We start from the raw sequence: 14426 nt of genomic DNA, 5'->3' as shown, positions 1-14426 counted from the left end.
TTTTGCCTTTCTATAATAGTTAAAAATATAAAAAAGTTTTTAAACAAAATATCATAACAGATGGCGCCACCAAATGTTGCCGGAAAAGTTAAGCGACTTGAGCTGGATTTTTTGTAATGGAAAATGACTGAAAAAGTGTAGCCCAGTCTGGTAAGCGACAATCGGAAACGGAAAAGAGGTAAGGCTTCAATCAATTTTTACGCTTAAACACGTGGCTAGTACTATGAGTTTCTTGTTAAATAATACACAGGACAACCGAATTTCTTTTCCTGTTTAACACAATACCCAGTGCTGATGTGTTCTATACCTTAAATTTTTAACAGTGTTAACTGCGTTATTAATTCACATTAATTCAGTAAATGACAACACAAGTGAGCGTTCGTCCTTGGCAAAGAATGCCGCGAGGAAGTGGCCAGAGAACTCTTTTTTTTTTACTGGTAAATTTATAAACCTTGACCCGCACGAACTCATATAGAACGAGTTAGATTACAGCGGGTCAAGGTTTAAGAAGTTACCTGGATACGTATATTTTTAAACAGTAGCATTTATAGTAAACATTAAAGCAATTTCTAAGAACTGTTAGTTGCGCAGAGAGTTTGAGAAATTTTTCATCCTAAATGCCCTAAACAAATTACATCTGTTGTAAATTATGGATCCGAAGAAAGACAGGATTCATCATCTACTGAATTTATCATTCGGATTCAATTCATAAATCCAAAAAACTAAGATATCGGGAGACACTCGAATGGCACTCTTACTTGTAGAGACTTTACGAGCGCTATATACAGTATGATACAAACAGACTATACTAATTGCCTATCAAATTATTTATTTTTCTTTACATTGTGTATAGATTATATGTTTCCTATTAAATTTCTACTAGGAAAACCGGTTATTTTTATTTCGCAACGTGACAGATGCTGTATGTACACTGTACTAATCTCTCGTTTAAACTGTATAGACTTTATTTAAACGTCGCCATTTCCGTAATTTCATTTTCTCCAGAATGGGACAGTTTTATATAATTAGTTTCTATAACCATTCGTACTCGAACTCCGCAGGCAAAATAGGGAATACGGAACTGTACTGGGAGGACATTTTAATGCTGGTTTTATTTTTTGTGTTAGTGCTTGTCGTAGGATTTTGGGTAAGTGATTTCTACAAAATTCCATGTTGGACGGGTAAACGTTTTGAATAATTCATTTAAGATGATATTCAATGAGGAATAAGGTTGTCATTTGCTAATTACTTATAGAAATATATGGAAAAATTTCCCCAATTTATATATTTATACCAAAATAGGGTATTAGAAATGCAAGAAATTAAGCCAAATCTCTCCCGATACAATAAACAAATCTACGTAACTACGTACGCAACTCCTGCGATGGAAATAACAGAATTCGATGCCAAGTATGCTGAATACTTGGCACACTTTTCACTCCCCCAACTTTAAGTTTTTTGTTATATTAAGCGTCCATTAATTAATTAATTTACTTCAGAATAATAATAATTTGAGCCGTATATTAAATTTAGCATTAATTTTCGCGTTTTGAAATTCGAGTATCAGGATCCGAGTATCCAGTTTCTTCACACTTATTCTTCATATCTTAATGAAGCTGACAGCAAGAGCGCCTTCTATGCCACATTAACTCTGTTAATTGTTAATCTGCTGTTGGGCCATCTGGTATTAAAATCTACGTCCACGTGACTTTTGCAATGGAGGATCTTCACACAGGCGCTCACTGCGCCTGTGTGAAGATCACCCAAAGTATTAATATTCATATTTATTAACAATGTTAACTTTTAATATTGAAACATTAATGTTAAGCTCGAGATCAGTTCTAGTTTCGTGCTAATGTGAAGAAGATGGATGCTTAGTGTTCTTTTTTTATTATTATTCCAGTCGTCTTACAAGTATACCAACGACAGCGTCGGCAGTTACTTCCTAGCGAACAGGAGTATGCATTGGTTTCCTGTAAGTATAATGCCCATTAACAAATCTCAAATATTAATGTATCCGGGGGACGGGCACTCCCAACGAGATTGAATAACAGAGTGCTAAACCGGGTAATTAAATGATAAAAATTAATGTTAATATACACATACCGACATTACATTACGCATTAAGCATAAAATTTTACAGTGCAATGCAAAATATATTACACACACTGTATATCATACTTAAAAAATGGTGATGTGTATCAGTTCTTTAAATGTAATCATTTTTGGTAACATTTGTCTTGCGCTTGGAGATGGAAAAACTCTAGCTAACACTTCCTATACGCTGATGTAAACTGTGGAATTGTTGTTGTTATCACCTATTTCTAATTGCAGGAAAAAAAAACTCAATGTGATCTTGGCTGAAGTTTTTTGTTAGAAGATAATTTAATAATGGCTTTTTACTCCAAACACAGTGATTTGCTATTTGTTCTATATTTTTTAAATCAATTGTTAGACCAATTAGACTGTTCAGTCAAGCCAGGACTACATCATTATAAGACCATTTCTGTAGAGTAGTAGTAGCAGGTAATCTTACATACTCGTATGCCTTACCAGAATTTAAAGAAAACTTTTTACCTTCTGGATATTCATTGCCTTCATTACCAAAAAGCTGATGTTTTAATTGATGACGAAGCAGTCCATTAAAGTTATTTTCTATCATTGTAGCATCCGATTTATAAAGCATGAATAATGTTTTTGAATCGACGATCTTATTTGAATTTCTTTTATTAGACTGTCTGCATTGTTTTAAGTATCTTTTGTAGCCGTTCACATTTCTGTCCTGTTAAATTAACATTTCACGCACCTTCTTTGGAGATGGCAAACGATGTGTGACGACGAGAGACCGATACTTCGTATTCTCTTTGCAATTTTTTCTTTACGGGCTTCTGAAATAGGGTCTTTAGATGTTCGTTTATAACTTGTGAAATGAAATTCCCGAACCTTTCTTGTTACAATTGATAGCGGCACAAAAATGTGGCATGATTATTTCTTACGGTATAAACACACTGAAACTGTCATGGCGTCTTTCTCTTCAATTTACTTCAAAAAGTGGCGCTGCAATCGCTGCTACTAGCACTCGTCATTCTATCTCGCTGGGCACTCCAATCTTACTTCGGTGTTGGCGTGTTTTGTTTGAAAGCTTATTGTTAAAGTTATCTGAAGGAAAATGTTTTACAATTTAGTTATTACTAGTTATTTCTGGAATACAGTTAAATCCCGGTCTTTTGCAAAGATCCCCGTTCAAAAGAGGAAGACCATCGTTCGAAGATGATGGAAACATTTCAACTGCAGTTTTATGGTCTAGAATTGTAGACATTGACTAACTTCTCATTACTAGAAGTTGTTATCAAATTTCTTCAATTAAAGACGATTAAATACTATGAATTATGGCATTATGCATTTAAATTGTTAGATCGATGGACACATTAATCTCCTTAAATATTAATTATCGGAGATTTTAACTCAAGAATAGCACAATTATTGGATGGTCGAAATGAACCGAAAATCTAATTTAATAAATTTAGATTAAACGAAACGATTAACGATTTAAAAAAAAACGAAAATTTAATAAATTAGGTTTTGAATTATTGTAGTCTGTGCAAGATTTTCAGTTATATATATTGAATGGCCGTGTACAGAATGATTATCCATCTGAACAAACTATAACTAATAAAGGAAAATGTGTTATAGATTTTACGATTTGTTCTGAATTAATGTTCGACTTATGTACTAAATTGGAGGTTTTAACATGTGATATATCAGATTATTTTCCTACTACCATCAATTTTGTAGTTTCATCTCATATTTTTTGTCTTCATTAATTCAATTACATATAATTAACAAACACAGAAAACTTTGTTGCACTTGTTGATATAACGAAGGCATTTGATTCACCTCGTGTTCAAACACTGATTAATAAACTTAATTTGAAAGGATCTGGAAAGAAATTTTAAAGAAGTTAGTATACTACGTGGTAACCAAATATTTCTAGAATTTATAACTCGTGGTATCCCTTAGGGAGATCCATTGTCTCCTTATTTACTCGTATTTATTCTGTATGTTGTATGTTGGATATTGTGTAAGGTTTGCCAATGGGGGTGTGTTTGTCAGGACAGTCGTAAAAGGAGGTAACAATTTTCTCGTTAAGTCGACTTCTATCCGGGACCTCAATTGATAACTTGTTATTAGATGCACGTGCAATTATAAGGTGACAACCGTCCTTCTTTTGTAAGTTCTGTCTTCCCTCGACACCCGACTAAGAAAAAATAAGTCGCGAAATAAACCTTGACAACGCGCTTTAACATTAAGTCATGGAAAGTTCGACCGACTCAACAACCCATGACTAAAAGAAAAAAAAAGTCAACGGATTCACGCTAGTCAATATAAACCTGTGTGATGATATTGCTTACTCGATATAGCGTTCGAGTTTGCTCGAGTGCGGGCATATTACAATTCAATAATCCGATACTGTTTTATAAAACAGTTAAGAAGGGTGACACCCACGGTATGACTTGGGGTGACACCACGATATCCGCCCCGGGTGTCACCCATGCTAGCTACGCCACTGCGCATGCAGTAGAGATTATTATAGTGTATTATTATTGCAATGAATAAAATGTTTCTTTTATTTACAAATATTTTATTTTTTTCTTCAATTTATGTGCCCTCCTTTTCATTATAAAAAATTGGTCACCTTAGTAATTAGAAACACACTAGCAAAAAGCTACAATCCATCGGTTGGAGCATCTCTTAACTGAGTCAAGTAACTGTTGAATTTCACCCGAGTAAGAGCCAATCTTCCATTGAAAATCGTGAAAGACATCCCCATTGTCAGATCGCCCGATTGTTGCATTGTCTGGTTGGCAATGAAAAAAACCCCATGACCAAACGATCGACAAAGACCAGAAATTTCCCGAATTCCGAATATAAATGAAGATCCAAGTCTTTTGAATAATTTATGAACACGCATTCACTCGTTTAGGCACGATGTTCTTGTGTAAATTTTCAGATAGGAGCATCCCTGTTTGCCAGCAACATAGGAAGCGGGCATTTCATTGGTTTAGCCAGTGCGGGTGCGCGATTCGGAATTGGAATGGCAACTTTTGAATTAAATGTACGTATAGTTTTCATTTTTTACGTGTTAAAAGTTAATTTATATAATAAATAGTTATGTGCAGAAAACTTTTTTTTTAATTCTAGGCACTGTATATTATTCTAATTTTGGGCTGGCTTTTCCTTCCGGTGTACATGGCTTCCGGAGTAAGTAAAATATATTTTTACCCGTTAAAATTGTCTGGAATACGATAAGTCCGATTTTAGAATAAACAATTATTGTGAAAATTCGTGTAAAAGATTTTCCGGTCAGCTTGCTTTAAATGAGAAAAAGACAATTTTCATAACAGTACTTTTCTGTCGATTGTCTGTGGTGAATCTAGGCAATAGCGGCTCCACGAATCTTTAGTGGGGGTGCAGAATGGAAATAACACGTCTTTCAAAAATGTTCACTACCTGAGGTACCCGGCTTTCTCGGAAAAACCTCAGGAAGGGACGTCCTGCACACCTAAATCTTCTCCTAGATGAATTCTTTTTTATTTTATTCTTGTATGTCGTTCGACTGTCTTCTGAGTCCTCTTTAACATAGCAATTAGAATAAAATAAATGACAATTTTTGAACATAAAAGCTCAAAAATTATATTGAAAAATACTAAATTTAAAATTGAAATTACATCACATATCCTGGTACACGTAGAAACTGTGGGAGTCATAGTATAAGCGGCAAGTAGTTTCGTTAGAGGCGGTCCCTTTTGTAAGTTTGCCGATTTTCAGGGGGAATCAGTTTATTCCGTGTCCTTTCGTATGTGGGTAGTGGCAGCGGACAGAAAGATAACAAGTGTCTAACAAAACCGTTTATTTTAACGTAAAACAACTTACATAATATTAAAAGTAACTATTATGGACACACTGCTGTCTGAATCTGATGCAAGTGTGGAACATTCATTACAATCGTGTTTCTGCAAAAGTTTTCGCAGAAGATGGCCACAAACATATGCAGAAGCTGCATCTATTCCACTGAACTTATGTGCTTCAGTATCCCCAGAATGTTTTTGTTCCATAGTTTATGATAAAATGCTAGTGTCTGCTACAAAGTTACACATGTGCAGATTAACTTTGGGGACAGGCCATTACCTCTCATGAAACTACTTGTCACTTATACTATGTGGGAGTTTCATATTTTATCCAGCTCAGTTGCTTTGTCCAATTGTTCCTATGATGTTTATAGCTCTTGACCATAATTGTCACATAAATAGTAAGTTATATCGGTCAAAAAATTACAATATTCACTACCAAAATGTAATGACTATCTGTAAGAATATTCAAGGTATCATTCCCCACACAGTGTATATATTATGGATGATATTCACAGTACCACTGGAATATTAAAAAATAAAGGCCTTTTAGCAAACCCATTATGGGTTTGGCCGGGCCCGCAAGAGAGCTGGCTGGGTGGTGAAGTACAGTACGACATATAGAGACAGGTTGCTCCCAAAAAATTTCTGGGGTTTTACAAACCGTATGGATTCGATGGCAGATTTCCCAGATCGGTGGGCTGCCGCATTAACTTCTCGGCTATCTATACCTCGTACGACGGTACCACGTTTTGCAAATCGTACCCAAAGGTCCATATTGGTGATTGATGGAACCGTCACCTTTAAATGAGAATAAAAAGATGGAGAACAATGTTTTCAATTCTCTTTCAAACAATCTCTCTATGAAATACAAAACAGTTTTGTTTCTTTGCTTTCACGGAAATAATGTTTAATTGCAAAAATTGGGTGATTAATGATTATATAACAATTTATTGTATTTTGTCTTATCTACTGTAATAAAAATAATCAACAAACATTTATTTTTTTTTAAAGATATACACAATGCCTGAATATCTTAGGAAACGTTTCGGAGGCAGAAGAATAGGGATTTATCTATCAACTCTTACACTGTTTCTATATATATTTACTAAGATTTCGGTAAGTCTTCACTTTTTTAGTTTCAACTATATGTAACCATACCCATTGTGGATTCAATGGGAACACGTAATGGCAGAATTCGAGGACCAAAATAAGCGAGTAACCCACTCACAGTTTTTAAGCCAGTCAAAACTTTGGCTATACACCCATCCAAATCACAGATGATGATTAGGAAGATTGCTTGCTGCATGGCCGGGCATTTGGTCCATTGTCACGAGGATCTGGGTTCAAACTTGGTTTAAATCACCATAAATTATTGGACTGCAGAGATTGGAGCATTTTCTCTCATCCTGCCTGTGCAGTCAAAACCAGTACACAGGAAAAATCGTGGCTGGCCGGACGGACAGTCTACAATGTTCTGGTGCCTCACATTGATAGTCAATTGCTAGATTATGTGGCTGCATCCTAAAAAAATTGAAATTGCCCAATAAAGGTAAGACATTTTCCAACCTGAGAAAGATCCTGATTTGAACCCAATGCACATTTTCATAATTTTTCATGAGAGGTTTAATTGGATTCTTACCCATGTTGAGTTACTCTGCTGAAGGTTAGATGTGTCTGTAATAGACAAAAATGAAGCACCAGAGTGTAGTGGTACCATAAAAATAAATCCAATATGTTAAATTCCAGTGATTAAAAAAAAATAAAATAATTAATTTTTCTATTGACTGTTTTATTTTTAAAATATGTCCATTTTTGGACAATTACCTAATATATAACCATGAATCATCTACTGTCTATAATAAGTAGGTGTATTAATTTAATATTTACTTTAAGGCAGATTTGTATGCAGGAGCAATATTTATAAAACAGACAATCAAATTGGACTTGTATGGTTCCATTTTAGTATTACTTGTAATCTCTGCTCTTTTTACAATATCTGGCAAGTAAATGTTATATTCTTTTTAAAGAGAATAATATTTCATTACATTTACAACATACATTTGATATTTCAGGTGGTCTAACTGCAGTTATGTGGACAGATTCTGTACAGACTGTGTTAATGGTCAATGGTGCATTCATTTTGATGTTGTTAAGTGAGTATAAGTTTCATCCAGGTACTGCTATTTACAATTAGATTTACAAACTTTTGATATTCTAGCATTTGAAAAAGTGGGAGGCTATAAAGAATTAATGGAAAAGTATCCAAAATCTAAACCCGGTAGCGATTACGTCAGATACGACATAAATAATCGATCGTGTAGTGCACTTTCTCTGTATTACGACCACCTCCTGAGACCCGCTAGCGATCCCAATCTTCCTTGGCCCGGTGTCACTTTTGGATCTATGATACCAGCTGTATGGTACTGGTGCACCGATCAGGTAAAAAGATACTCTACGTTAGTTTCAATTATCAAATCAAAGATAAGCAGAAGGCTGTGAAGACAAAGCCATCATTCTGATGCTCTGGAGTACCAAAGTTTTACTCTGGTTCAGAAGCCTCAAGAATTTATGGTTTGTCCATATATATTAGCTCCTATCACTTGTCTGACAGACAGCCAATGTGAATCTGGCCAAATACATCATTGAAGTAACAATACAAAGTCATTTTTTCATCAGTAGAATATGTGAAACCTTTCAGATTTTTGAAGAGGTTACATCTTATTCTTCTTAATTTGTATTTTAATATCTAAGTTCATAACTGATTATATATTTTTAAGATATTGATTTTAATTATTTATGTAAATAGGTTATTGTCCAAAGAGTTTTATCTGCCAAAAATATAACACATGCTAGAGGAGGATGCATTTTTGCCTGTTACATCAAGTTATCAACACTTTTCCTTCTTGTTCTACCAGGAATGGCAGCCAGAGTTTTGTATCCAGGTGAGATTTTTGTGAAAAATCATCATGTTTTAATTAATAAGAAAATAACAATCATTTTAAAATTATTATTAATTGAAATTAAATAGATATTGTTGGATGCTCCAAACCAGAAAAGTGTCAAGAAGAATGCGGAAACAAGAATGGCTGCACGAACATTGCCTATCCTTTATTAATTCTGAATCTAATGCCAGCAGGTAAGTCAAGTCTCATACAGTCCTATTTAATAACTCCATGTTTGACTCAAAGATTTTAAGTTGGATATTAGATATAGTCAGATTGCTACGCCCAACATAACATTTGTTTTGTATTATTTGTTCTTTGACTCTCTCCACCCTGAAAATACTAGGAAAAATTGCTAGGCTCCTGACCTGGAATCAGATCCAGGTCTACGGAGCAGCACGTTGATTCTTACCACCTTGACCATAGGGTCAAGGTAAGAATAAGCCCACTGCTATTGCTTTTATTGTAAGTATAAGCAAAATTTTATGTACAGGTGCCCGTGGCATGATGATGTTCGTACTTTTGGCTGCGCTAATGAGTTCGCTCACTTCGATTTTTAATAGTAGTTCCACAATTTTTACTATGGACATCTGGGCAACTTTCAGGAAACAACCAACTCAAATGGAGCTGCTGATAGTAGGAAGGTGACTTATAAAATTGTAATTCTATGGAAAACTTGAAATTATAAATACATTTACATCTGTTCTTCATATAGGATATTTGTACTGATTCTTGTTGGAATCAGCATCGCTTGGATACCAATTATACAAACCTCACAAATAGAACTCTTTCATTACATACAGAGTATTTCCAGTTATTTGTCACCTCCGGTATGTGCAATTTATCTTCTTGCCATTTTATGGCCAAGAATCAATGAAAAGGTAAAAAATAATAATGAGTTTTCACATAATCATCATCTCTAAACCCGTTATATTAAAGCTAAACACCAACCAAATGCCAAAATTCTATCGGGCTAGTTTAAGGCTAATTACTAAAGTAAATTCTTACGTAATTTATTTAGTAATTAGCCTTAAACTAGCCCGATAGAATTTCGGCATTTGGTTGGTGTTTATCAGTTTTCACTTTCAATTTGACATAAAATATCTTTTTTATACTTTTACTGTTACAGGGTGCATTTTGGGGACTCGTGGCAGGTTTTGTCATAGGCATGATTCGCTTTGTACTTGAATTAAATAGCACCGTTCCTCCTTGCTTAGACAAGTTACCGGATCCTACGTCCAATATTATTTCTAAAATAAATTATTTACATTTTGGAATTATATTATTTGTTATTGTGTGCATAATTACTATTGCAGTTAGTTTGTCAACTGAAGCTATACCTGAAAATCAGGCAAGTCAGATAATATGAAATTTCTTGTCACTAACCTAACCAATAAGTTCTTTTCATTGGACAGTTGTATCGATTAACAATCTGGTCAAGATACAGCGTGCAGTTAAGAGACGATTTAGATGTCCAAATTATCTCGGAAAGAAGACGGAAGAGGGTATCCGACAGAACACGTACCGTCAGAGTCGAAGAGGATATTTTTACGGAATCGTCGTCAGAAAAATCGGAGGTTCGGCATAATATCAAAAAGAGTAATCAAGTGGTTGTAGACGGTTAGTATTATTTAATTAGAAATGTCCCCTAAGAGCATTTAAATCAGAGAAAGCAAAAGACAATTTGGAAATAGTAAATTCTTTAATTTACAAGGTTGTATTTAGTAAATACAACATGAGAATATTGCATGATAGAGTGAGACTAGTATAGAACATTAGAAGTGCATAGTAGTGTTTATTTATTGTCACAAATGTAATGAAACGATGGCTATTTGAATGCATTATTATTCATCAAATATGCATATCATAAAATTTCAGATTTATGATGTAATACTTCATATTTATATTTATACACATACCAAAAAACTTATAAGCCTATTTGAATTAAGAAGAGACCAGAAGGAGTAATGAAAATGTTATGACTCACCAACCAATTAACCAGTGTGAATAAGTTTTAGAAACTTATAATTTATGGAGGAACAGTCTCACATTTGTAATAGCTGACCCTTTGAAGAAGCAACTAAAGAGAGAGAAATTGTTTTCTAAACTGTTTGACACTGTTCACAATACTCAAAATGAAGGTTTCATTGAACAATAATGCTTGTCATGCAGTTTAGAAATATTTATCTTTTGTATCCTTAAACTTTAAAAGTAGACTAATACCTTACAACCTTACTAATACATACAAACTGGTTTTAATAATCAAATTTCAGTGCTTTTATGTAAAACATCAGATATATCTTTTTATTGATTTATAATAATATTTTTTATAGGATCAAAACCCTCATTAATAAAAAAAACATTTTATCGTCTGTGTGGAGTGAAGAACTCTAAAGAGAAAAAGCAGGAAACGCGAAAGCTTTCTCCCGAAGAAGAAATAGAGAAGATTTTGCATTTTTTGAAACCCGATCGATTTTGGGATTCCGTCTGTAACGTCAATGTCGCAATTGTTTTAATAGCGGTGTCATTTGTTTGGGGGTTCTTTGCCTAAGTAGTAATATTTCTGCAAAAGTAATAACTTACTATTTGTGTTATTGTAAATATTAAAAGTGTACAGTACATACACAATACCACCTTTAAAGTAAGTTTCTTATGCAGCTACAATCCACTTATTCTGTGTTAACTTGCAGTAACAACACACTCATCTTTCACTTGTTGGGCTGCAATTTGAAAAAATTGTAACCTATAAATTCCCACTATTGTCCATCTGTCTTTCCTTAGAGTTAGATAGATGAAAGACGAGATCAGATATGGGAACTTAGGGGTAGGAGACTCCGGTTAACTATATAAAAGCTTCCGTAGCAAACCAGAAGTCATTATTTCAATTCAAAAATTTTCCTTCAAAAGGTGTTAGACCAGCATGACTATTGTTAAATGAAAAGGATGATGTACAGGGACAAGCCCCTACTAATTTGAGGTGGAGGGCATTTATTTTAAATTAAATACATTAAGAGTATGATTAAAAATTGCAGACCGGCATTGTGATGATGTCACAATAAATAATTGCTCATTGATTTAAATTTCCAATTCTTAAGTGAAATGTTTTGGTGGAGGCATGAAAGTATGTGTAAGCAAAGTCTGTAGAAATACAAGTGCCAGGCTTTTGCCAATATTCATAATTTGGAGAGAGTTCCAGTGTTGACATGAAGAATTTGAAATTAATTAGTAATAAATGAGCATTCACAAACCAAATCGATTAACTCACTTTAAATTCTTTAAAATTTTAGTGTCAAAGCATTTCGTATACTCCTAATTTTTTATTTTCGTAAGAAGTATCCCATAATAATAATGATTAATACCACTTAATGACAAATTTTATTGGCCATTGAAAAAAATATTTATTTCAGAAGCCAATCTAATTAACTCCATACTGTGATGTAAATCTGCCAGCACACACTGCAGCATTGCAATCGCAGTGTCCAGTGCCTTGCGGATAACTGTAAGTTACGTTTTGTGACGAAATAATATTAAATACGTAAAAGAAATTAATTAGTTACAGTCCAACTGCTGCAGAAGTAAGTATACTTTCGGATTATTGAATGATTGTTTTAATTTTGGTGGCAATTGTTCTTAGAAAAACGAAAAGTTATATCAAGATGGATGAAACTAAAAATATATTTTCTATCCCTCCTATTAAACATAATTCTTACAAAAATTTAATAACACGTCGACACGATGGGACCTCAAATACAGTTGACGAAGAAGTTGTCATTTATGTTGCCGAATAACCAATTTAAACAAAATGACGACAAAAATCAATTTTAAGACTGAATTTGGCATTATTACTTTCTTCACTTGCCAAATTGATTAACTCCCTCAATCATATCAAAATTGTAATTGCATACAACTGCTATAATCGTTGTTATCTTATACATTATAGAATGTTAAATAAAAGCTACATCTATAATAATACAATGTTTATTTGAATTTATATTTTAAAAGGAATTTTAACAAAGAATGTATATATTATTTTGTCACTTTTCTCCACCTTTTGTTTTATGGAGTTAATCGATTTGGCAAATGAGTCGCCTAAATAACTATGAGCCTCGTTGGTCTCAAGTGTTATAAGTACAGATTAATCACACCTTTTCGATTTTTATTCATTCGTGCATGATGTCCCGGAATGCATTTCGGTTTATTCAACAGCCCTCTTGTCAGTTTGTATGAATATAAGAGAATTTAATAAATAAAAATAGTATTTTAATTATAATATCACGATGTTGAAAATATATGTGTAATCCGGCTTACGAAGGCTGTCGATAAACCGAAATAATTCCGAGGCATCGCGCATTGATGAATAAAAATCAAAAAGGTGTGCGATTAATCTGTACTTATGAGCCTCATTGGCATTATTGTTATATTTATTTATTACTAACAAGCAATTATTTATTGTGACATCGTCACAATGCCAGGTTGCAATTTTCAATCATATTCTTAATTTATTTAATTTAAAATATATGCCCCCACCTCAAATTAGTAGTGTCTTGCCCGTGTACTGTACACGACAAATGGAGTAGTGCCAGTCGTCTACTAACTGCTTTCGGGGAAAGTTTTGATTTGAAATAATGCGATTTCCGGTTTGCATCAAAAGTTTATATTCGGTTAATTGGGGTCTCCTGTCTCAAAGCTTTCCATATCTGGTCTTTCATTTCGTTTACCTAATACCGTTCTTGAGATTAAGGAAAGACAGATAAACAACAGTGAGAATTTATAGGTCTACAATTTATAGGTACTTCTAATCTATATCATCATTTAATTGATGATATAGATTAGAAGCATACATCTGAGAATTTGAGATTTTGCTGCCAAAAATGAGACTATTTTCATCTTATTGCAACACAGAGGCAACTAAATCTCAAATAAAGACAAGTTTTGTGGGAAAAGAAAAAATAAATGTCTTTCTAGAATCACCCACTAGAACTTAGACCCATCAGCAAGGTGGCATACTGCTAACTTGTAATGCATCCTTTTACATCAAAGGAGGCCACAGCATTGCCTTTCCCTTAGAACTGTTGAGAAAAGCTGATTTCCATATCAATGAGATGCATTTTCTCTAAAAAGTTATACAAGAAATATCAGATTTTTGTGAACTGTACACATTAGTTCTCTACTGATGAGTGATTGTTCTGAGAAAGTTAATAGATGAAGAACAATGTGAACAGATTTGAGGCATTCTCCAGTCATTGTGAAGAATGGCATGTACAGAACCATGTAAATTTCCCAAAATGTCAACCAGATTATGAACCAATCAAAAGATTCTGAACAGACTTAAAAAATCATCAAATGCAGAAACTAACATACCTGGGAATTGTAATGTTGATTTGTGACTTTCTGTAAAATGCTTGTCATCCAAACACTAGTATACAAAATATAGTATCATATTATATATTAAATATAATCGTTTTTATATTTATGTAATGGTCCTTTTTTTTTTTTTTTTTTAAAAATTGAATTGTTCTAAAATTATTATTCTTTACCTGAAGATGACATTGATAAAAATGTCAAAAGTGCT

General features: G+C 33.6%; 1 protein-coding gene across 1 annotated transcript; it reads left to right on the top strand.

The window, feature by feature from the left end:
• Positions 1-948: 948 nt before the first annotated feature.
• LOC136969025 (sodium/glucose cotransporter 1-like) lies at positions 949-10223 on the top strand. The gene is made up of 13 exons (XM_067263095.1): positions 949-1147; positions 1904-1975; positions 5012-5116; positions 5203-5262; positions 6924-7028; positions 7806-7911; positions 7985-8065; positions 8131-8351; positions 8719-8854; positions 8941-9048; positions 9348-9498; positions 9570-9735; positions 9984-10223. The coding sequence occupies exons 1-13, from the start codon at positions 1007-1009 to the stop codon at positions 10221-10223; spliced, it is 1692 nt and encodes a 563-aa protein (XP_067119196.1). The 5' UTR covers positions 949-1006.
• The last annotated feature ends 4203 nt before the right edge of the window (positions 10224-14426 follow it).

This window comes from Centruroides vittatus, unplaced genomic scaffold (assembly GCF_030686945.1).
Source record: "Centruroides vittatus isolate TY-2023 unplaced genomic scaffold, ASM3068694v2 contig_1695, whole genome shotgun sequence".
Classification (NCBI taxonomy): Eukaryota; Metazoa; Arthropoda; class Arachnida; order Scorpiones; family Buthidae; genus Centruroides; species Centruroides vittatus.
The sequence above is the reverse complement of the archived record's forward strand: the minus strand, read 5'-3'. Positions and strand labels throughout refer to the sequence as shown.

Coding starts and splice junctions, on each gene's coding strand:
- LOC136969025 (XM_067263095.1), top strand. CDS start 1,007: ATGGGACAGTTTTATATAATTAGTTTCTATAACCATTCGTACTCGAAC. Junction 1,148..1,903: donor TGCTTGTCGTAGGATTTTGG/GTAAGTGATTTC, acceptor TTATTATTCCAG/TCGTCTTACAAGTATACCAA. Junction 7,029..7,805: donor ATATATTTACTAAGATTTCG/GTAAGTCTTCAC, acceptor ATTTACTTTAAG/GCAGATTTGTATGCAGGAGC.